The sequence below is a fragment of the Strongylocentrotus purpuratus genome, unplaced genomic scaffold (genome assembly GCF_000002235.5).
Source record: "Strongylocentrotus purpuratus isolate Spur 01 unplaced genomic scaffold, Spur_5.0 spur5_scaffold_5, whole genome shotgun sequence".
Lineage (NCBI taxonomy): Eukaryota > Metazoa > Echinodermata > Echinoidea > Camarodonta > Strongylocentrotidae > Strongylocentrotus > Strongylocentrotus purpuratus.
The window spans coordinates 17886068-17909863 of record NW_022145611.1 but is presented as its reverse complement, the minus strand read 5'-3'; the positions used below and the strand labels follow the sequence as shown (position 1 = coordinate 17909863).

The 23796-nt window shown below is 36.2% G+C and overlaps 1 protein-coding gene across 4 annotated transcripts in view; it reads right to left on the bottom strand.

Annotated features, from left to right (window-relative positions):
• The window catches only part of LOC590369 (5'-3' exoribonuclease 2), a 69342-nt gene that overhangs the window by 28904 nt on the left and 16642 nt on the right, over window positions 1-23796 (bottom strand). The window contains exons 18-32 of one of the 4 annotated variants that reach the window (XM_030999834.1): window positions 22745-22793; window positions 22460-22514; window positions 20337-20421; window positions 19583-19741; window positions 18760-18849; window positions 18172-18244; window positions 17153-17236; window positions 16321-16421; window positions 15407-15495; window positions 14035-14091; window positions 13177-13245; window positions 12165-12383; window positions 11326-11358; window positions 9290-9541; window positions 7430-7557 (exon numbers count right to left, since the gene is read on the bottom strand). In XM_030999834.1, coding sequence (XP_030855694.1) covers window positions 7430-7557; window positions 9290-9541; window positions 11326-11358; window positions 12165-12383; window positions 13177-13245; window positions 14035-14091; window positions 15407-15495; window positions 16321-16421; window positions 17153-17236; window positions 18172-18244; window positions 18760-18849; window positions 19583-19741; window positions 20337-20421; window positions 22460-22514; window positions 22745-22793 — 1543 coding nt within the window. Of the gene's footprint in view, window positions 1-7429; window positions 7558-9289; window positions 9542-11325; window positions 11359-12164; window positions 12384-13176; window positions 13246-14034; window positions 14092-15406; window positions 15496-16320; window positions 16422-17152; window positions 17237-18171; window positions 18245-18759; window positions 18850-19582; window positions 19742-20336; window positions 20422-22459; window positions 22515-22689; window positions 22794-23796 lie in introns of all 4 variants that reach the window. The other 3 variants (XM_030999833.1, XM_030999835.1, XM_030999836.1) reach the window with 3 other exon arrangements.

Sequence of the window (23796 nt, the reverse complement as noted above, 5' to 3'; positions counted from 1 at the left end):
GGCGAAGGGAATATACCGGTAAGTAGAACAAGTATATGAAAAAGGGAAATAGAAAGAAAAAGAGAAATGAGAAAAAGAGAAAGAAGAAATGAGAGAGAAATGCATAAAAAGAGGAGAAAGGGAAAAAGAAGGAATAGAGAAGAGAAAAGGAAAAAATTGAAAAAGAAAAGAAAAACAGAGACAAAAAAGAGGAATAGAATTTATCAAGACAGATGGCAATACATGTACATTACCACCCAGTTTTCGTTGGACCGTCCTATTCAACAGACAAGGGTCCTTAACCAATGAGGATGACCCTCTTAGACTCTAACAAGAAGAATGGAAATCAACAGGGTGTTTGGACGCAAGCGTACTCTATCATCTCTGCTAGGTTTTGTTGTCAGTAGAGGGACTAATGTGGAAACAATGGGCGCTTCACACCTGCAAAGGGGCCCCAAGGGTCCTTGAAGGGGTAGAAAGGAAAAAGAAGCAGGGCTGGGACAATAGTCTAGAAATAAGGGTGCTATGCATGGGAAGGGGGGCAGGTCTTGCGCGATGTCTGTTTGGCCTAGTCGGCTTGATTATCTCAGAAAGCCCTAAAAATAGGAATGCAACATCCCATCCCAAAATGTTCCTGTCAAACCTGCTTCAATAACAACTTTTTATAGAACTACCAAACTTCTATATAGAGTGCACCTGCATTAGCAACAGTCTGTATGAAGGGACCAATTTTCTAGAAGGACTGCATTTTCTTTCCTTTGAAAGTGTTTCTAATTTAAGAAATCTGTTATAAAGACCACCTGCCTATTAAAACCACTTTTATTGTCTCCCTTTAGCAGTTTTTATATGCAGATGTAACTGTATCAGTTAAACCTTATCAAGGAATTTGAAAATAGACAATATTATTCTTTACTGTGTGGTATTTTAGTATATAAAGTGTGTGTACAAGAAACATTGAGAGCTTCCACTGTCTGATTAGAATTAGGAGTGTGTACAAGAAAAAATTGAATTAAAAGCAAAGGTCTCTGACAGAAACTAATCAAACAAGCATATAAATGACAAAGGTATTAGTTTTGATTGTCCCTTCAACGGAATCGTCACTGCCCTGGAAACAGATCTGTTAATCATAAATTTTCTCTTCTTCAAATGTACAAATGTTTCCCATGGGTGAATGGCGAAAACTACAAAAGATATTTAATCATTAATCACGTTTTTCATTGTCTCTCATTTTGTTCATAATCCAACGATAAACGAGAGTTGTTGAGGAACACGAACAGGGGCAATCCATCACTCCAATAACACAAATATGCCCTGCTTGGAGTGTATTGGTAGGAAATGATTTGATCAAATGCAGTTTCTATTCACAATGAGCATCATTAATCCTTACTCAAGTAGGCAGAATAAACAGAACTGGAGAGAATAAATCTACTTGTGATTGTCTAGCACTTCAAATCAAGCTTGTTCATGAATCTTCTCCACATCGAGAGAGGCATGGAGTCCACCTCTGAAGGGTATCTTAATCATCCTTTGATTTTTTCAATCCATCCATCCCCGATGCTGCTTGTTGCTACAGTCTTGGCAACAGGAGATGGGAAAGGGGGGGGGGCATCATTTTGGGGTGACCCCATGGTGCAAAGTACAGGGTGAAAGAGGAGAGAGGGAGACTGGGTCGTTGCACTATCAACTGTTTTTTGCACATGCATGTCAGCATTCCTGCGGAGGAAGAAGAGGCAATTGAAGAGCCACTTTGGGCTGATTGACATGTTTCTCCCAATCCCTTGGGCAAACCTTCTTCCCCTTTCAGGCCCCCTTATTTTCTTGCATTCAGATCTCTCACTGTCTAGCAGTTGACTTGGGACGGGACGAATGGGCTGGGCTGGGTTCTCTAACTGACCAGCATTGCACTTTGATGGTCAGTCATTGGTCAGATGAAAGAGAAACAAGAATAAGATGGACACTGAGATCATAAGATGGATGCTAAATCCTGGTGTTTGCAGACAACTTGAGTGTAACAATCAAGCCCTAAAGTTCCCAAGGAATGTCCACAGAGCAGGACAAAACAATGCCACGATTCCTCTTTTGGCTACCTGGTGTTTACATACCCAAACAAAGAGACAAACAATACAACCCATCTTGAGTGTTCCCCTTTTAAATAATTGCCACTGCTTTCTTCTGCTTCAACAATGGCACACAAACCAATGCCTTCAAAAAACCAGTGTCCCCTCTAACCAAAGCACACAAACATACAACCAGCTATTAGAGTGAAAGCACAAGCCCACAAAAACACACCTAATCTGTACTCAAGGAGAGCACTACTATAGCATAGTGCGCTTCAACTTGGTGACATATTGCTCATTCTCTCTCTCTCAATGCGGGGAAAACTTTCGCTAATAGATGAGCGAGACAGAGTTTAAATAAGCCGTAGACAGGAAGGTTTTACTCTGCGTGCAGCAACAAAACAAAAACAAACACAGCGTTCATCGATGTGTATCCATTCTGCATGCTTCTACCTGACTGGCGTCTTTACCTTAGAGACAATATAAAGCGTCTTCCTGTCATCCCGCCTACAAAACAGTAGCATCTCCTAAAAACATTTGGAAAACAAAAAGTGTTTTTTTGTTTCCTCCCATTGCCTACAGACTGCTTGTCTCCAGTTGAGTTTGACTTTTTGAAAAGAAAGCCATACAGAAAGAAAAACATTCTCTGATAATCCCATTTTAGCTTTTCTTCATTTAATATCTCTGGTGGTGGTCATTTGAAAACCAGCAATTAGTCACCTATGGATCAACGCAAAGCTTCCCAAAGTACAACGTCATTCAAATCTTTCTCTAACTTATATAACTACAAGTCAACAATGTGTAAGCACAAATACATCTTGTGTTTTAAATGACATATCATTCATAAAAAAATGATGAAAAATACATACAACAATTTCTCTTGTAGGAAATCTATTTAACAGATGTATCAACAAATATAATCAAAATTTATTAAAAAATAAAACAAAACGAACCAAAACTAAGCGTTTGGCAATAAACACTATCACTTGAATTTCTGATCTACATATATAATGCCTATCACGAATGATCAGTTTTGTAAGATGCATATTTATTGGTAACATTTATTACCCTTGACTTTCATATGAAAGGTGACATACATGTATGTCTGTGAAAGCACAATGTACCCTCATATTTGTATTTGATTCTTTAAAAAAATAAGGATATGTCAAACCGAAAAACAAATCATCACAAATCATTGCTTTGATTGCTCCAGATGGAATAATGATGAATACCTTGGTAAAAGTACATTCACTGTGCACATTTTTTTTAAAGAAACTGTATACAAATGTTAAATTTTGACAGATAATGTAGAATTCTGGAAAGTGTCAAAGAAATGACTGAAATTCAATATATACTAAAAGAAACCTGCATGATACCTGATAACAATGGCTTGAGGCAGGGACACACCAAAATGACATCGTGAGAAGTATCATATACATGTATAACATGCACAGAGTATTGTACAGGTAAGTTATTCTCAAGTCACTAAAAGTTGAAAATTACTGGGTTCTTATCATTTTGAACTTAAGTAACATCCTCACTGAATGTCATATACATGTACATGTATATTATAGAGCTTTCATTTTTTTAAACATCTTGCATTCGCTGTAATGATTTTGTTTTTAAAACACTTTTTAAGACTGCCACTATGGCTATTTCAGAATACTAATCATACTTTGCACTTGTTTTTACAAGGTTTCTAATAATGGCTAGAGAATGAAATCCCAAAGACATTTTTCCCCTTCAAAATTCACATTGTATTCTTTTTGTGGTTAATTAAACTTGAGAATTAAATATTTCCCTTTACACTATGTACAGATAATACCATCAAGGTTTTTTTCTTCCCCCTTTCTTTTTAAACTGAGACAAGTGTGCAAAACACAACTAAGAACCAATCATACAAAAGTCATCACTCATTGGTATCTAAATAATGAAATGTAATCACTTCATTAATAATCATATATAGCACTTCATATGTTTGTACCTCCACTTGAGGTTAGGCCATCTCTTTCTCCTCATAATCTTCCTAGATTTATCAATCGGTAAATGCAATTGAATGTAACACATGGGTTGTACGACACATGCTCTTGATACAGTAATTTTGCAGGAATTTCCTTCACTCACTAAATTCCTAATGTAGACCCTAGACCCACCACTACACCTAATTTCAAACATAAACCTAACCCTAACCGAAAACAGAATCGCACCCCTAACCCTACATATAAAGCTTGGAGCAATTATCACCAGAGTAAATATCAGAACTTTAACTTTGATGTGCGTAATCATAAGTAGGGTGGCATTATCATCAATTGAGAACATAATCAGAAATGAGGTTAGAAATATATTGCACTGCATATGGAAGCATGGTGAGGAAGATTTTCTACAATCATGCCTCACAACATTTACCACAAGGGGCTGGTTATTTTTTTAATTTGTATCAAATAAGCTTTTAAATTGCATTCAATGGTTTTAACCACCTAAGTTTTTGAAAATTGCTTATTGCATTTTTGGACAAGGAAAAGCTTATTTGCCTTTTTGTAATTAACATTGATCAATGATTTGCATAGTAAGATATGGAACAATGTTCACATTATAATGGACAATTAGACAAAAAACCTGTCTTCCAATATTTGTTTACTTGTAATATATTTTGTAAAGTTGGTGGTTCTAGCAAGTTAAAAAGCAAATAAACACATATTAATAATTGTGTAATTTGTAATTCAAATGGAAATAAACTTGGATTATTTTGTTTATCTTATATGAAATCTTTAATACAGTCCATATGAGCTACATCGTATTTTTGTATAAAGTTTTAGATATTATAACTGTGTTCTTGCACTTCAAAAAACTCTTCAAAAAAAAAGGAACTACGTAACTTTTGATAATTCATGATGGATTTATGGGAAGCAAGGTGATAGGGTGGTGAAAAGGGCTTAAAACTCCATTAAAATTTACTTCAGTTATAAGGATATAGTTATTATTCTTCAACAAAAGTATTAACAAATTATTTAGAAAATCACCATAAATTTCCCTTTTTAATACTAAACATGAGTCGTTCCTCTGTTTCAGGAATGTCTTTTCTTATATTTGAGGGCAAACTAATAAAATAAATTGACTTCTTTCATGTCAAAAGGCGTCTAAAGGTAAAAGATTACCTTTTAATACATATAAATCATCATTTGCCTACAGTATATACCTACCAACAATCAAATAAGTGTTGATAGTTTTATTTTCTCTTTGTACATTATCATTGGCCTCCACTCAGTATCATTTTGACTTCTAATACTTCACGGTTTGAGAGACATTCAAATATGAGTCAAGACTAAGAAAGGGAAACTTGTAAAGAATTGAAAGTGAAGACAAAATATCCAAGTACATATGTACTTTTTACAAGGGGCCTAAGGATTCAATACATCATCAATGATTGATCATTTATGCAAGTACACATCATCGATCGAAAGAGAGCAAACAATCCATTGAAAAGTAGAAGAAAATGAAGCGGAAATAGAGGGAAGTCTGCACAGCAATAAGAGATATACATGTACAGTAAATAAAAATCTGTAAGTGAATGAAAGGCTACAGGTATATATAGACGTGTATCAATCATATCAGATTAAAACATGTCTGTTAAAACCCAATTCACTCACACATGTATTTTTTTCTCCCTTCTTGGTACAACTGCACACGATTGGTGCATGCAGAATCGAAATACTTTTGAATGATGCAAACGTCTCCTGAAAATTCATTTTGATACTGATTGACTTCTACTTTACATTCTTTTTGTAAACTCTCTTGTTGGGTTACACAGAACTTTGAATTCTGCTTCTGTGTACAACTGTCAGTTTAATTGTTGGTGTACCACACATACTGAATGATTACAAATGTACTTGTGTACTACTTGTTACCAGCCTACTACGGACCATATGGTAGATTTTTGTCTGTTTTTATACTTGCTTAAATATAACGAATTAAACTATATTAGGAAGCTTTGTTCATTACAGGTTGGATAGTACATGTATATATATGGTACAACCAGAACCCACATACATACATACATATACGAACATCCAAATGCATAAAGATGATTTAAATTTTTTTTTATTGCTTTAACAAACTTGTCAAAGTTTAGTTTTATCTGTTTATCACATTTCTGTCATAACCACAACATACACTGAACACAAACTTTCAGCACACAACAGAAAGATGAAAGGGTCATCTCAAATATATATATCTTTACATGTATATTCAGAGTATTATGAGGGCAAAGCATCTCTCTAAAGACCAGGGGGGGGGGGGGGGCATTTCACAAAACTTGTCATCAGTGACAAATGACATGAAATCCTTGCTTCTGATTGGTTATCGGCAGATTTGTCACTGAGTTTTGTCATTTGTCATTGAAAAAAGGCTTTGAGAAACGCCCCGTTTACTTCCGTCTTCAATTGAAGGGCATTTCTCTACAGAGCCCCCCGGTATCAGATTTTTCAATTCTATTTGATTCTAGGGGAAATAGACCTGGGGGGTGTTTCACAAAGATTCTAAGTAGAACTTAACTCTAAGTTGGACTTAAAAATTATGGACAGCCATTAGCATCTTTGAAAATATTTGGTAAAAATAATTTTGAAAGGCATAAAATGTTTATTCAAATCATTCATATTTTCTATCATCAAGGAGATTTCATATTCTTGTTGTGGAATTTATAAAATGTCTAAAATACTTGAATTTCTGCTTTTGAGTATATTTCATTTTAAGGCTCCAATGGCTGTCCATAATTTTTAAGTCAAACTTAGTGTTAAGTTCTACTTAGGATCTTTGTGAAACACCCCCCTGGATCACAATATCCTGGGCAAGTACCCCCAAGGAAAATTACTCTCCCCTGGAAAACTATCTCCTCATAAATTACTTTCTACTAGACCTAGATAACTAGAATCATTAAATGCCTTGGGGTTGTTTTCTTGCGAGGTTATAGTGAGGGGGGGGGGGGGGTTGCATATGCCTCAGTGGGATGTTATCAGGGAGGTGGTAGTTTGGGGTATTTGTCCACACAAGATTTAATTCACCTGTTAGCATAGTGTTTCAGATGAAAGAATTCACCTTGCATATAAACTACTTGTTGCTTTGTCAGACAAGCCTCTATAAAAGCTTTGGATCATTTCAAGTCGCTTTGATTCAAGAAGTTTGCATTAAAAATCTGTATGCATCACTAAACTGGGGGCGTTTCACAAAACTTGTCATCAGTGACAAATGACAGTTTTTGTTATAAGCTACTGAAATCCTTGCTTCTGATTGGTTATCAGCAGATTTGTCACTGGTTTTTGTCATTTGTCATTGAAAAAAGGCTTTGTGAAACGGGTCCCTGGTCTATCAAATCCAAAGTTCTGATGATTGATTCCTACCTTGTCCATATCCTCCTTGCCTCTGGTTGTACCCTCCTCCATATCCTCCTCCTCCTCCTCCTCCGTGGTGTGCTGGGGGAGCAGGGCCCAAGATAGACTGATCATTCCTTCCCTGATTTGCACCATGTCTGTCAATCAACGAATGAAAATGAAACTTTAGAAATGATTTTACATAATAATGATGAAAGGACTAGGAACTACTGTATATTGTACTTGTTAAAAGAAAAAAGGGGACGCACTATTTGTTATATCAATATACCGCAGTTACCAACTGATAATCTATCCAAACACTTCACAGTAATGGATCACTGATCCAGACACTGGATTCATATCAAGCAATTACACATTTTGTGGATCTTACAAAGGAGGTATTCCTTGTCTGTGCAACATGCACACATGCTTGCATTCAGGATAATGACAGACTCATTCAACAGGCTTTCACACATCTTCAAGCAAGGCATCTTTCCCTCTCGGGTATGGAAAAACAATGTACAAGTATGCTACAGTGTCATGAGAGAAAGGAGAACCTGAAAAAGTTGATACATTTTCAAAGATACAACATCTCAACATCTCAATGTCACAGCACCACCTCTAGTCCAGACTCCACTATGCTGTAAAATGGACTTCATTAGGAAATGAAGGTTACACAAAGGATTAGAGGTTAGTCTGATAAGTTTTGTCTATTCTCAACCATGTTGTTCAAAAGAGTAAACTAGGTGTTCACTTTTCTGCCCTATGATCACAAAAAAAAGATATATATATATATATATATATATATTAACCAGAAGTAGGCTCAGAGTCATACATAAAGCAAAGAAAAGATTCTGGTATTTCTCAGCCAAAATACAAGAGAATGTAGAAATATGAAAATAATACATGTAGAACTGGAAAACTGTGATATTATTGATGCCATTGATGAATATTTGGATGGTAACTAAGTGAAGTGCTTATATCCATCATGAAGTAATGATCGGCTCCTCCCTTATTGCTGCAGCAACAGCACAGCTGATAATGCAGAGCCCTGAAATTCAATAAGTTCATCCTATAGATCAGGAGCCAAATACTCCCATGCTCTGGCGCAGCTCTTCTTATATTGGTAATTTAAAAAATGTTTCATAATCCTTAACGGGATTGGGTAACTTTTTCTCAGATTCTGAAACAAAATCCTGGATTTAGCTCATGCTGCAATGATAATTATAGAACTTTAGATCAGTCAGGAACCCCATAACTTTTACAAGCCGATCGATCGCCTGTTTAATTATCAAGATGTATATATATATATATGATTGGAAATCAAAATTTAAAAATTTGTTTTCCTAACACTACAGCCTATTGGGGAAAATGTGTATGGTAACCCGGTTACCCAAAGATTTTCACTTTTTTGAGGCACTTCATGATCATTTTAAAGCGCGATTTTTTAATTTTTAGAGCTTCAATATTACACCATATCACAGATACTAATAGCACGTAGAGCCATGTATCTCAGATTGAACATTGTTAAACGATGCTTTTAACTCCATTCAATGTCCTTCCCCTTCTATTCTATACTCCCTCAGACCTTGCCATACTTTCCCCAAGTACTTTGTAAAAATAGCATGCATCATTCTGCCAACCTTGATTTCATCTGTTAAGTGTCAGAAGGGCACTAAGAATTCTTTGTTAAATTATATGAGATAAAGCCCAATCTAGCTTCAAACAGACGATTCAACTACGATTCAACTCTGGAACATCTCACCCAAACTTCTTGATTGACTGCAATGTAACAGGATAAAGTAACCCTCAACATTCCAATTCCTACTATCTTCTCTTTACCTCTTTCTCCCCCTCCCCCACTACCCCCTTACCATACTACCAGACTACCTTGACAAACTTGCTTGGGGTTGGCTTAGGCACGCTGGCATGGCATAAGCGCTAGGGAGGAAGTGGGACTGGCTGGAACAAGGCACAGCACCTTGCAGGAGCTGGGGGAGGGGCTTGGATGCACTGTACGGGTTCACAGGTGCACCTTGGGGTGCTAAGGAGGGGTACAGGACTGCACCCCCTTGTACATGCTGGTTTTTCCATTGGTTGAAGAGCTGGATAGCACCATAGTACTCTTGGACATCCTGGTCCCTGGGAAGAAGGAGCAGGGTTAAGGAAAGGAGCAGGGGAAAAATACATGCAGACAGAGGATTACAAACTAAGGATTTTAGTCAATTATTGTTATGCATTAACAAATCAATTTGTGCATTGTTGAAATAATTCTGCAAGGAATTTTGCAACCCGTAAAGACTATAAGTGCTACATTACACACATTATATCAGTTTTTAATGATTGAATAGCATAAAGGAATAATTGCTACAGCATAATTCATGTATGTATATATAATTGTTTTATCCCATTGCATACAGTAATTTGTCTTCAAAGACAACAAGCTCCTTCATGCCTACATCAAATAACTTTTGTTGTTGTTGTTGATCTATTCTCAGTCATTTTTCTTCTTTCCATTTGCTGCTTTTTGCCATTAAAAAACTCTTTTCCCACAATCAATGTAAAAAATCATATCCCTTTCTAAAAATGTTTATAGCATACATTATACTACTTAATGTAGATGCTGCACTACAATATTGCATTATGCATGAATATGGTCAGGTTTATCTAATCCAATACATTCTGAGAGAGGTGCAACAAGTTATTTGTGAAATGAAATGTTTAAAAAAAGAAAAACAAAGAATATTGCTTGGAGATATTACACAAAATACCACATATACAGGCTGTGCACAAAGACCTACATTTATGAAAAAAAAGAAGAAGAAAAAACGTGCATGATTTTTTTTTTAAATGAAGGTGTGATAATGACTACTGTAAGAGAACTACTAAATGTGAGCTATTAGATGTATGTTATTGAAACAAAACAAGAGCTTAAAGGAGTTAGAAGAAAACTGGGAAAAATAAAATGAAAAATCGTCTAACATGGCAGGAAAAATATAGAATTCAATATGAATTCAATACTTATGACTGTATATTTAGAGAAACAGTTGAGAAGATAGTTTACAAAACATGTGACTTTCGATTCTGTACAATCTTTGAAATTCTTGAACCAAAAAGTGTAACATATGACAAGACGGACAAAATCAAGGAGAAAAAACAACAATATCTTTAGTCTGATGCAGCAAGGTGATCTTTCTGGAAACCTGATCAAATAAATAACAAATCACTTGCAACAATAACAAGAATAATATGTAATAAAACATGCATACATTAGTATATATCTGGAGCTGTATCATAAAAGACATGCACTGTAATGCAAACAAAAGTGAAAATAATAATAAACAAAAATTAAAAAATAGGTGAAAATATCAAATGCATGAAAAACACTTAAAACGTTTATAAATATGAAGTATCTAGGAGCTGAAAAGGTAATCAAAAGATTTAGAATTGTTAGCAATGTTTTCATTGACAAAATACCAATCTTGATTGCAACTTGCAAACATTGTTCAATTTGCAAATCAACAGTATCAACATTCACATGTAACAAGGCATGCATCAGTTAGTATACATATATCTGGAACTGTATGATAAAAAAAGAGTAAACATGGTTATCAAAATACTTGCAATGTTTGTGAATGTCAAGAAATAAGTAATTAAAACACTTGCATTTTAGAACAAATGACTGATTGAATATTGAAAATATTGTTGAAATTGCAAAACAACAAACAGGAGATGGATGGAAAAAGAAAAACAACACCAAAATATCAATTCTAAATTATTGCACTTAACTAATTCAACATTGTACATTGACAGTGATGACCAGTAATGAAAATAATACAAAATCAAAAGAAGATTATTAAAAATGACAACATTTTTTACTGATCCACTTGAAAAACAAAGAATGGCTTCATCAGTTGGCCAAATACCTTGTTGGAACATAACTTGTGTCAAATCCATGCCTTGGGGAAAAATTAATGGGGAAAAAGATATGCATGCAAATTCTTCAGTTCAATCAGATCATGCATGTGAAGTAGACAGGCAAATGAGTTAAAGTCAGTATGTTAAAAAATGGCAAACATATGGTGTCTGTAATGAATGCTTAACTCATTCTATACTGCAGGCAACAAACCCTGCACAAGAATATGAATGCTCAACTTTATAATTATGATAAACATAGCTATTAATTTTAGTGTGACTTAGAAACACGTACATACAAGAAGTATGTTCCTATAATTAAAGTCAACAATGAAAAAAAGATTAAGACTATAGATTTTGACTCTTGTGAGTAATATAAGTCTTTGGAACCTCAGTGGCAAGGGTTGAGTTAACGTTTGGGACGATAAATAACCAACACCTTTGACTAAGGGAACCCAGCTAGTTCTAAGGAACTAAGTGTAGACTAATTCCTAACCTAAAGATACTAGCATACTAGCTTGTTACACCAAATTATTGGTCCATCTACTTGTTTCACTAGATCAGATTGTTCAACCCCCCTACCCCCCTTCTTGAGTTTAAAAAAAAAAAAAAAAAAAAAAAAAAATTGGGGGGGGGGGGGGGATGGCAACATTCTCCCCCCCCCCCCCCCCCCACTTTTTTGAGTAAGAAAATTGGAAAAAAAATTGGGAAACCGATTTAAATCAGGTAATTATCAGGCCTGATAACAACAAAGAAACAAAAAAAGAGAAAAAAAGAAGAAGAGATGTCACATTCGTAATCACTAAATGTCTATTCCAATGAAGGAATACCACACTACATTTGGTCTTACCTGATCATCCTCTGAGCAGCGCTGGTATCTACTCCATCTCTGTACCCGCTGTTTCTCTGGAAGCCCAGCTGAGGTCTGTATCCACCGCCGCCGCCACCACCACCGAAGCCACGCCCTCCACCACGTCCTCCACCACGGTACCCCCGTCCACCCCCACGCCCACCTCTGTACCCATTGGCATTCAAGAAGTCCTCTGGCTTCAGGACTTTATCTGGTACCCTGAAATGTCACACCAGATATACAATGGTTAGCTTTTAAAGACTGAGAAGCTAGATACACCACAGCATTACTGTTTATCTATGCACTTGATTCAATTAAGATAATCTGAATAGCTATTTCTTGATACATGCATATTCATTTGTCTTTTGATAGTTTACTCGTCTACATACTTATGAAACATTCCTTTGATCCATTACTTCATAAACATTTGATGCAATTAAATTTCAATAGAATTTTTCTACCGCTTTAATCAGCCAAATTTTATTTCTTTTTGTATTAAACTATTACATTAAAGGGAAGGTCGAGTTCTGGGGGGGAGGTGAAAAATAATTTGTGAGTGTTTTCATTGTCATTATGCAAGTGTAGAAGAACATCAGATAAAAAGTTGTTCCCTGAAAAAGCATGGCTCTTCAACTGCCTTCATTATACTAAATATGACATGTAACAGCTTAATAATGAGGACCACATTTTTATGCCACATGTTTGTGTAGTCTCATATACATCTTTCTGTGTACACTGCTTGTTACTTTTACCAAGACTGGGCAATATTTCTTATCATTTTAATAATTCCAGAACCTTGCAGTACACACCAATACTTATATGCTACATGATCTCCTTTTTCTGATTGATGTCACACCGGTTCTTTCACAATGCACCAAGCTGGAAACATGTCACGTTTAATTTTGATAGAATACGGGCCATAAATGACCAAGTAGCACTTTGCTGAAATTAATAAAAATGTCTTATAAGCTGAAAAATCGACTATTCATCTAGAGATGAATAAGTTACTCACTTGGCTCCAGGTAATCTCTTAGCCTCAAATATGAAATCTGCTGGGTAGCTTGGGTCACGGAATGTCACACTAGTGGATTAGAAAGATTTAATTGTAAACATGACTAATTATCAAGAAATGCAGTGAATTAATCATGCTGAAACAAATGCTGTTAAACCCCCTCTAAAGTGTTGGGAGCCCCAATTTTAATTTCAACTAGGGCTTTAGTACTTTCTACTTGCCTGTAAAGCCCCTCTAAAGTGTTGGGAGCCCCAAATTGGCCATTTAAGACACACATCTGCAAAGATTTCCCTCCAAAAGAAGGTGTTTGAAGACAAATATTGATAAAAGAATACATAATTTTGGTTTTTTGCTGTAAAAAAACTAAACCTAAATGATATCCTCTTTCACATTATGACACAATTTAAGTGAAAATTTTGCTGTATGCTGAATTGAACGATGAACTAATCAAGCAATATGAAATATTTTGTCTTATTCTCAAACTTAAATGCACTCTGTAAACTTTTTTGATTACGAACATACATGTACTTGTCAGTATTTCGTTACGTCATTTAATTTGTGGATATTTGAGAGGAAAATAAATCAAATCAAATCAAAATTCAATCAATTAAATATAATTCACAATATTTACAAAAAAAATGCCCTTTCCAGGGAATATCTTTTGAAGGTATTAGATCCTCTACATTATGCTTGACATCACAAAGCATATACTGTTTGCTCAAGCATTCTTAAGAATGAAGCTCTTCCAGAATCATCATTTTATTCAGATTTTTAACAAGGGTGTATCTAATCATGTGTAGTTAAATTCAGCTAGGTCGAGTCACAAAATGTTAGTTTTGCATCCCTAATGATACATACCCTAACACATAGCTCTCTGGAATGTCTCTCAGTAGAGGTACTGGTGACTTGTGAGGTCTGCATAAAGATGAAAGAGAAAGAGAAAGATAGGAAGAAAGAGAGATGAAGAGGGGAGAGGAGAGAATGGTTCATAACGGTTCAATTAATTTTTTCTCAATCATAACCAACAAAATACAATGATGATAATATATACAGTGTAAAGTTAGGTGTGATTAATGAAAAATGGAAACGACTGAAAAGTTTGCAAAAAAATGGTAAGGGGAAGTCCCCAAAGTATACACAATATCTTTTTTATCTTTATATTTCATAAAGAGTATTTGACTCACGTTCATGTTTCATGTGTCTTGCAGTTTATTACATGAATTTATCATTAACTTTACACACCAATTTTATTGTGTGTTCTGTCTTTTTGTCCTTATGCTTATATTAAGAAACAATTGTGCTCTTTTTTCATTCTGACTTCCATATCTGGTGTATTTTTTAATTGTATGTTAAAATTGGCCCAATTATATGCTTTTCACACTGGTAAAATTTGTCTTGGCACACTTTGTTTTCACACTCGGTTTTACCAAAGTGGGCTAGCCCCACCGATAGTACAGGATTATTTGGATCCGGAAAAAAGCAAGGATAGTATCGCAATTGTGGTACTATCTATTGAAATGAGGTGCTTAGCGTGTCCAATCAGCAGAGATAAGCATGAACATGAATATTCATGAAATCGGTCAAAAGTGTGTTCCGTTTGTAGTCGTTTTGTACACAATCAAAGAGCGCATGTGCGAGTGTGCACTCATAAATATTCATAAACTATCCAGATAGTCTAGGGTTAGTGATTTTGAGTTGGAACACCACAAATTTCCGTAGCATGAGTTAGGCAAATAGTAAGGGGCTAAGAAAATCAACTGTGAAAAGCATATTAGGACTTAAAGGGATTGGGTAACTTTGCCTCAGATTTTAAAAAAAATCCTGGATCTAGCTCATGCTGCAATCATAATTATAACCTTCAGGTCAGTCAGGAATCCCATGACTTTTACAAGCCGATCGCCTGTCTGATTATCAAGATATTTATGATTGGAAATCAAAATCAAATTTTGCGTTTTCCTAACGGTTTTTATAACACTACAGTCTATTGGGGGAAAATGAGTATGTTAAAACCAGTCACTCAAAGATTTTTTTACTTTTTTGAGGCACTTCATGATCATTTTGAAGCAAACTTCTTTTTATAGGGCTTCAATATTACACCATATCACAGACACTGATAACATGTAAGGCCATGCATCCTAGATTTAACATTATTAAATGATGCCTTTAATAGCTATGCTATGCATGATAGTGTAACTGCACCATATAACAAAGAGTTAATGATTCTACTCACCTTCCAGGCAGAGTAACAAACTCATCATTGCCAATCTTTCCTCTTACTCCATGGGCAAGTGAGGGGCACATATCAGTATCAGGCTCAGCCTGTACAGAACAAAGAGAAAACCAAAAGTTGTCGTTTGTGTCAACCATCTTAATATATCATCAATTACTCCTACATTAACAGGTTACCAAAGTGAAATGCCATTGTTTAAATACCTCTAATCAGCATTAGCAGTGAAATAATTTTACTATCTGCAAAAGGATCACATTAGACAAAATATAAAAACACATTCAATGGAGGGGCACACATCGGTATCAGGCTCAGCCTGTAAAGGAGACAGAGAAAACCCAAAGGTTGTTGGTTGTGTCAATCATCCTAATATATCATCAATATCTATTACAATAACAGGTTACTAAAGTGAAATGCCATTGTTTAAATACCTTCAATCAGCATTAGTAGTGAAATAGCTTTACTATCTGCAAAAGGATCCCATTAGACAAAATATAAAAACACATTCAATAGCATATCAACTCAACCAAACCAAATGCATTTTCCAAGTGGTAAACTAATTGAGGCTTAATACTGTAGGTGTGAATTTCATATATGTGGAGTAAGTTTCTGATGTTTAAAGTGTGGTAATTTATATTTCAAGTGAACTGACTCAAAGTGGTTTAACATTGTTTGATAAAGAAGGAAATTATATGAATCAAAAGTGATCAAATCTAAATTTATGTACTGATCAAAGAGTTGTGATATATGCATCTCATTATTTAAACGCATAATCTATGCAATGTCTCAACCAACACAAAATTCATAGTGTGCTAGTTTGAGAGCTGAGAGCTGGGAGGGTAAAGTCATATCACATATTATAAGGGTTAATGCCTTTGTGGCTCTCAGCAGAGAAGATGTTCCCTTTCAGGTCTCACCTGTTCAAGACTGTTCGTCTCATACAGCTCTCTGATGAAGTTATAGAGAGGGTGATGCTTTCCCACAAACAAACGATCGGGACCATTGCTGTTTCTCTTCTCTGTGTTCATGAAGAGAAAAGATAAACAATAAAGATACATAGATTAGGGTTATTATCACTGTTGCTAATGCTTGACATCTTTTTTTGATGTTTGGTAAAACTATCTATTGTATCATCATCATCATCTCCATCATCATTTTCAATGTAATCTTTATTATCCTCATTTTAATCATTACCACCATCACCATTATCGCCATCAACATCTTAATCACCATCATCATCATCATCATCACCACCTTCCTCCTCCTCTTTGTCCATCATCATCATCATCATCATCATCATCATCACCATTGTCACCATCATCATCATCATCACCACCTTCCTCCTCCTCCTCCTCTTTGTCCATCATCATCATCATCATCATCATCATCATCACCATCGTCACCATCATCATCATCATCATCATCACCACCTTCCTCCTCCTCTTTGTCCATCATCATTATCATCATCATCATCATCATCATCATCATCACCATCATCATCATCATCACCACCTTCCTCCTCCTCCTCCTCTTTGTCCATCATCATCATCATCATCATCATCACCATCGTCACCATCATCATCATCATCACCACCACCACCTTCCTCCTCCTCCTCCTCTTTGTCCATCATCATCATCATCATCATCATTGTCACCATCATCATCATCATCATCATCACCATCATCATCATTACCATCATCACCACCTTCCTCCTCCTCTTCTTTGTCCATCAATTGATATCTACTTACTCTCTATCGGTGTGAGATTGTCATAGACCCCTGCAAGAGTTGTCAGGAGCCGGTGTTCATCCACAAATGGCAGTAATGCTACACCTAGGGTTACATCAAAGAACACAAGAACAGATATTAGGTTTCACGAGTTTACGCAAAAAGCTATAATGTACTGAAAGTGTTACAACAAACTTTTATTCTGACCCATTGCCTATAGGAACCTAGTGGCTCCTATAGTAAGCCTATGGGAATAAGAGAATTAAGAGAATTGTTCTAGGGGCTAAATTTTCTAGTGCTTGATATACATCCACAGGGGCATCCAAATATATCAAAATTGTCAAGAATCAATATCCACCCAAGTTTCAAAATTTCCCAAAACTTTGTATTAACTTTAAATGCTTTTAAATTTTCAAAGTTTTCAGTCCTAGAGTGCTACATATTTATTACCTAACCTCAGTCAACTTCTATTTGATTTTAACATTTTCAACAATGAATATTGGTGTGAAGTCTCTACTTCTCTAAGAAATAATTTATTCTGCAAGATTTGACTTTAAAGTCTCAGGTCTTGTGCACCTTTTGATATAAGCTCATCAATTTTCAACCATCGGCAATAGCCTAGCCTTTAGAAAATAAGTGCAGCTATGATTGGGGGATGGGTGGTAACTTAACATCTGGCCTTCTTAGGGTTATTGGTAATACTGGGGGTGTTTCACAAAGATCCTAAATTGAACTTATCTCTAGTTGGACTTACCAATTATGGAAAGCCGTTAGCATCTATGAAAATATTTGCAAAAGTTATATTTAAAAGGCCTACAATGTTGATTCAAATCATTCATATTTTCTATCATCAAGGAGATTTCATGTTCTTGATGAGGAATTTATAAAGAGTCTAAAATACTTGATTTTTCGCTTTTGAATATATTATATTTTAAGGCTACAAATGGCTCTCCATAATTTTTAGGTCCAACTTAGAGTTAAGTTCGGCTTAGAATCTTTGTGAAACAGCCCCCAGGCGTCATATGAGAACATGTTCCTACCTTGCCATGCATACTTCTTTCCATTGAGATCAATCTGGAAGTCGTCTGGATATAAGTCAATGATGGGTGAATCCTAAAGATTACATAGAAAAACAATTTCATTTTGAGACAATCAATGTATAGCTCAAGATTCTCTTGAAGACAACAAATGGTACAAAAACATATGCAGTACATTTTTCCTCATTCAAAAGGCAAATGAGTATAGCACAAGCTGGCGGTCGTTGTGTGGGCATTTTTGGTCGCGATAGGCAGGTGGCCGTTGTGTACAGATTCTCAATTACATGACATTTCACGGGGGATTTTTAGTGGTCGTTATGGACAAGTGGTCGTTACAGACAGGCGGTCGTTACAGACAGGTTTGACTGCATATATAAATATATATATGTTCTATATAATACAAAACTCAGAAATGTCCTTGTAGATTTAGAATTGTATGAATTTGTGAGGAACCGTTTGCAAACGTGTGTATGTCTCAGGACTAATATCGAAAATCTTTGCTTTCGAAGATTAAGAGCTGCATGAAATTGAGAGGGACCATTGAACTTTAAGCAAACTCAAGACTATCTGAAATCTTTCCTAATAACTTACGATATCCACCATCTTTTCCCTCCATGAATCTGGAAGGAAGTTACCACTGGCTGCAGGGAATACACTCATCAGTTGCTCCAGGGGATGGAACTGATTAAAGAAAAGGGAAAGAAAGATCATATCATAAATTATTCCAGCAACAATGTGCATGCTCCATGATCAATTTTAAACACAAATCAAATTTTGAATTTAACAACGGATCCACAGAATGTTTAAACCTAACCCTAAACCTAATCTAAACCCTGATCACAACCCGAACCCAAACCCTAAACCTTGATGAAAAGCTGCTGCAAATGTTGGATCGCTGTTAGAAAAGAATTGGTGCATGAACTGCAACATTGAATGATCAATATTATCCTTCTCTAAGGCAAACTGTGATTAAATAAAATTATCAAGTGACATTGAATTTCTTCTCTTTTTCTAGTTTTGACGCTCTATATCCAATTACAAACAATAACTAGGCACATCTAAGATCCTCTCTTTTTTAATTACATTTCAATTTCTTTTGAAGGAAATATAAAATGTATAAAGCAAGACATGTGTGGATGCTTGTACCAGTCAGTTGAAACCACGTTCAGTGTATATAAGTGAGGGTATAAGAATGGTCCCAGAATGAAGCAGATCACAATAACAGAGTTGAGAAGCTATCAGTACCTGACCGCTTCAGCTTCTATTTTGCCGACTACAAAAACTTGAAGCAAAAATTGTTTTCAATGCATTATTTTTAGTGTGGTGCCATGTCCAATAGTGTGGAATTTGTATGTCGAAACATTGCTATGCTTTAATTACATCATGTTGACATTCGATGAGAACTTGTACTTACAGGCTCCGTTCCTTTCTCAAAGTCATTAGGGAGGTCTTTGATATCCAGGAAGTCAGAAGCGAATGGGGCGTAGTGATAAGGGAAGTACCACTTCCATGAGGCACACCCTTGATAGTAGTACCGAAGCACCCAGCAGAGACCCTCGACATAGCACGCAACCTGACAATTCAATCAATCATGAAAAGATGGTATGATTACAAATGAAAGAACACATCAGGCGACTTGAGAAGGACTTATTTTCTACAGAGAATTTGGTTAGTGTGATACCATGGCAGATTCATATGACCTGTTAAATAATATTTTCTTATTATTACTATCAAATACTACAAATTGGGTATATAAATATCTGACAACTTATGTCTTTTTTTTTATTGTTGGAAGACATCTTTTCAAGAATCCATCTAATTCAAATGAGTTTGTCTACAACAAATTTTTTAGAAAGAAAAGGGAAACTTAAAAAAGTTATTGCTGAACAACAGATGGACATTAATCTTACTGTGATTTTTCACAGATTTGACACAACCTGCTGTGGTTTACTGAAGCAATTTTGTGTATATTAAATGAATGGCAAGTGGGAATGAAAGTAGTGGATGCATGCAACAAAGGTCCTACAAATACTCGCTTATCTGTGTGTTTATAAGACATAAATACATGAAGCACAGAACCTCCCTTATGTTACACTACAGCATATGTGAAAGAGGCTTTACCCGTTAATCTAATAACGATCTTAAACTCCATTCCCACAACTACTCACCACTTTTGCACGGAAATCATGGTCAGAGGAAGGAACATCAAACTTGTTTCGATAGTAACGCTCCTTCCAGCCATCTTCCCATAACCTGCAAACAACAAGAACAAAATAATTCATATTTTGTTACAGACAAGAGGGGCATATTCTACATGTAATGTTTTTTTTAAAGTATTCATGAGATCACTGTTAACCATTATGACACATAGAAGTTTTTTTTGATGTAGTTAACCAGCCTTGTGATAGCTTAAAATTTATATTTTCAGTAGAAACATGCCAAATTAATTGACATAATAAACATGTCATTACACAGTAACTGAATATATTATACTTCTTAAACTTTCATTTGTTAAGTCAAGCAATTTTCTGTAAGGCAATATTAAATTACCTCCCCGGATGTTCTATAGACAGTTATCATTATCATAAACACCATTTTAGACTTCTCATCAATATCATCCTCCTCCTCTTTATTATCCCTGAAATGATCTTCATCTTCATCCTTATTCTCCACTTCTTCTATCATCACCATCATCATCATCATCATCATAACCATTTCAATGATGATCCTTGTCCTCCTTCTCCCTCCTCCTCCTCCTCCTCATCATAACCACCATCATACTCCTAATCATAATCCACTAACCTGACAGTATCATCCTTGTCTTCATCTTCCTCCTCACCATGGCCTCTCTTAGTGCCTCTCTTCCCTCCTCCTCCTCATCATAACCACCATCATACTCCTAATCATAATCCACTAACCTGACAGTATCATCCTTGTCTTCATCTTCCTCCTCACCATGGCCTCTCTTAGTGCCTCTCTTCCCTCCTCCTCCTCATCATAACCACCATCATACTCCTAATCATAATCCACTAACCTGACAGTATCATCCTTGTCTTCATCTTCCTCCTCACCATGGCCTCTCTTAGTGCCTCTCTTCCCTCCTCCTCCTCATCATAACCACCATCATACTCCTAATCATAATCCACTAACCTGACAGTATCATCCTTGTCTTCATCCTCCTCCTCACCCCGGCCCCTCTTAGTGCCTCTCTTCCCTCCTCCTCATCATAACCACCATCATACTCCTAATCATAATCCACTAACCTGACAGTATCATCCTTGTCTTCATCTTCCTCCTCACCCCGGCCCCTCTTAGTGCCTCTCTTCCCTCCTCCTCCTCATCATAACCACCATCATACTCCTAATCATAATCCACTAACCTGACAGTATCATCCTTGTCTTCATCCTCCTCCTCACCCCGGCCCCTCTTAGTGCCTCTCTCCTCCTCCTCCTCATCATAACCACCATCATACTCCTAATCATAATCCACTAACCTGACAGTATCATCCTTGTCTTCATCCTCCTCCTCACCCCGGCCCCTCTTAGTGCCTCTCTCCTCCTCCTCCTCATCATAACCACCATCATACTCCTAATCATAATCCACTAACCTGACAGTATCATCCTTGTCTTCATCTTCCTCCTCACCATGGCCTCTCTTAGTGCCTCTCTTCCCTCCTCCTCCTCATCATAACCACCATCATACTCCTAATCATAATCCACTAACCTGACAGTATCATCCTTGTCTTCATCTTCCTCCTCACCCGGCCCCTCTTAGTGCCTCTCTCCTCCTCCTCCTCATCATAACCACCATCATACTCCTAATCATAATCCACTAACCTGACAGTATCATCCTTGTCTTCATCTTCCTCCTCACCCCGGCCCCTCTTAGTGCCTCTCTCCTCCTCCTCCTCATCATAACCACCATCATACTCCTAATCATAATCCACTAACCTGACAGTATCATCCTTGTCTTCATCTTCCTCCTCACCCGGCCCCTCTTAGTGCCTCTCTCCTCCTCCTCCTCATCATAACCACCATCATACTCCTAATCATAATCCACTAACCTGACAGTATCATCCTTGTCTTCATCTTCCTCCTCACCCCGGCCCCTCTTAGTGCCTCTCTCCTCCTCCTCCTCATCATAACCACCATCATACTCCTAATCATAATCCACTAACCTGACAGTATCATCCTTGTCTTCATCTTCCTCCTCACCCCGGCCCCTCTTAGTGCCTCTCTCCTCCTCCTCCTCATCATAACCACCATCATACTCCTAATCATAATCCACTAACCTGACAGTATCATCCTTGTCTTCATCTTCCTCCTCACCATGGCCTCTCTTAGTGCCTCTCTCCTCCTCCTCCTCATCATAACCACCATCATACTCCTTATCATAATCCACTAACCTGACAGTATCATCCTTGTCTTCATCCTCCTCCTCACCATGGCCTCTCTTAGTGCCTCTCTTCCCTCCTCCTCCTCATCATAACCACCATCATACTCCTAATCATAATCCACTAACCTGACAGTATCATCCTTGTCTTCATCCTCCTCCTCACCCCGGCCCCTCTTAGTGCCTCTCTGCTCTCCTCCTTTGAAAGAAGCTCTCATTGCATCAGCTGCACTCTGATCATGAAACAACAAAAATGCCCCAAAAGTTATCTTCTAAAAAATAAAATCTGGAAATGTGGATGTTATTGTGTAATGTACAAAAATGACTGCTCTCTTCAAAGATTATTCTACCATTGATGTATGTATCAACAGCGTCAAAAGAGTTGAACCTTAAAATCCATTAAAATATGATTTTACTCAATCAAATAAGGTACCATTTCTGAAAAATATGTTAAGTATACATGTACATTCCTCCAAAAAGTGTATTAATACAACAAGATTGTTTTTGTATACAATCTTATGTGATATATACATTTTTGCCTTTTTAATAATACAATCCTTAATGAATTTTTGCATTTTGTCTAATGAATGATTTTTACATGTTTTTTGTTGTGTTTAGGTTTGTTTTTTTTGTTGATTTTTTGATTTTTTTTTTTTGGGGGGGGGGGGGGCTAAAATCCCTTTCCAAAATATTTAATACACATATTAATTCTTTATTAGGGTTATAACAAATCCATAATGAACAAATATGAGATTTAGCAATACTGGTGCTACAGTATTTCAATCTTGTATTTCAAAGATTTTGTTTTTTTTAACAAACAAGCAAGCAACTGTACATGTACATGATAAAACTAGTTAATAAAGAAAAATGTTATTTTTGTAAAAGAGAGTTAGAAAATAATGTGCACAATGGATATATGAACATACACGTTTACAGATTAAATTTACAAATGAAAACATAATTTTTGGTTTTGAAGAAAAGAGAAAAGATGCACTCAATTGCATGGTAACATTGATAAAGCAACAAATTATCTCAGAAAAGCTGAGCAAGAGGGTTCCTGTATTTGGTGTAATGAAAACAAAAGTTGTTCAGTATAATGAGGAAAGATTTGTTTATAATTCATCTGGAATGTATAGAAAATTTGTTATGAAGCGACAGTCACTTCAATTTTTATTTGAATGGGAAAAAATGTCAGAATCACCTTGTAACCAAGTGAATCAAACATACGTAACTTTA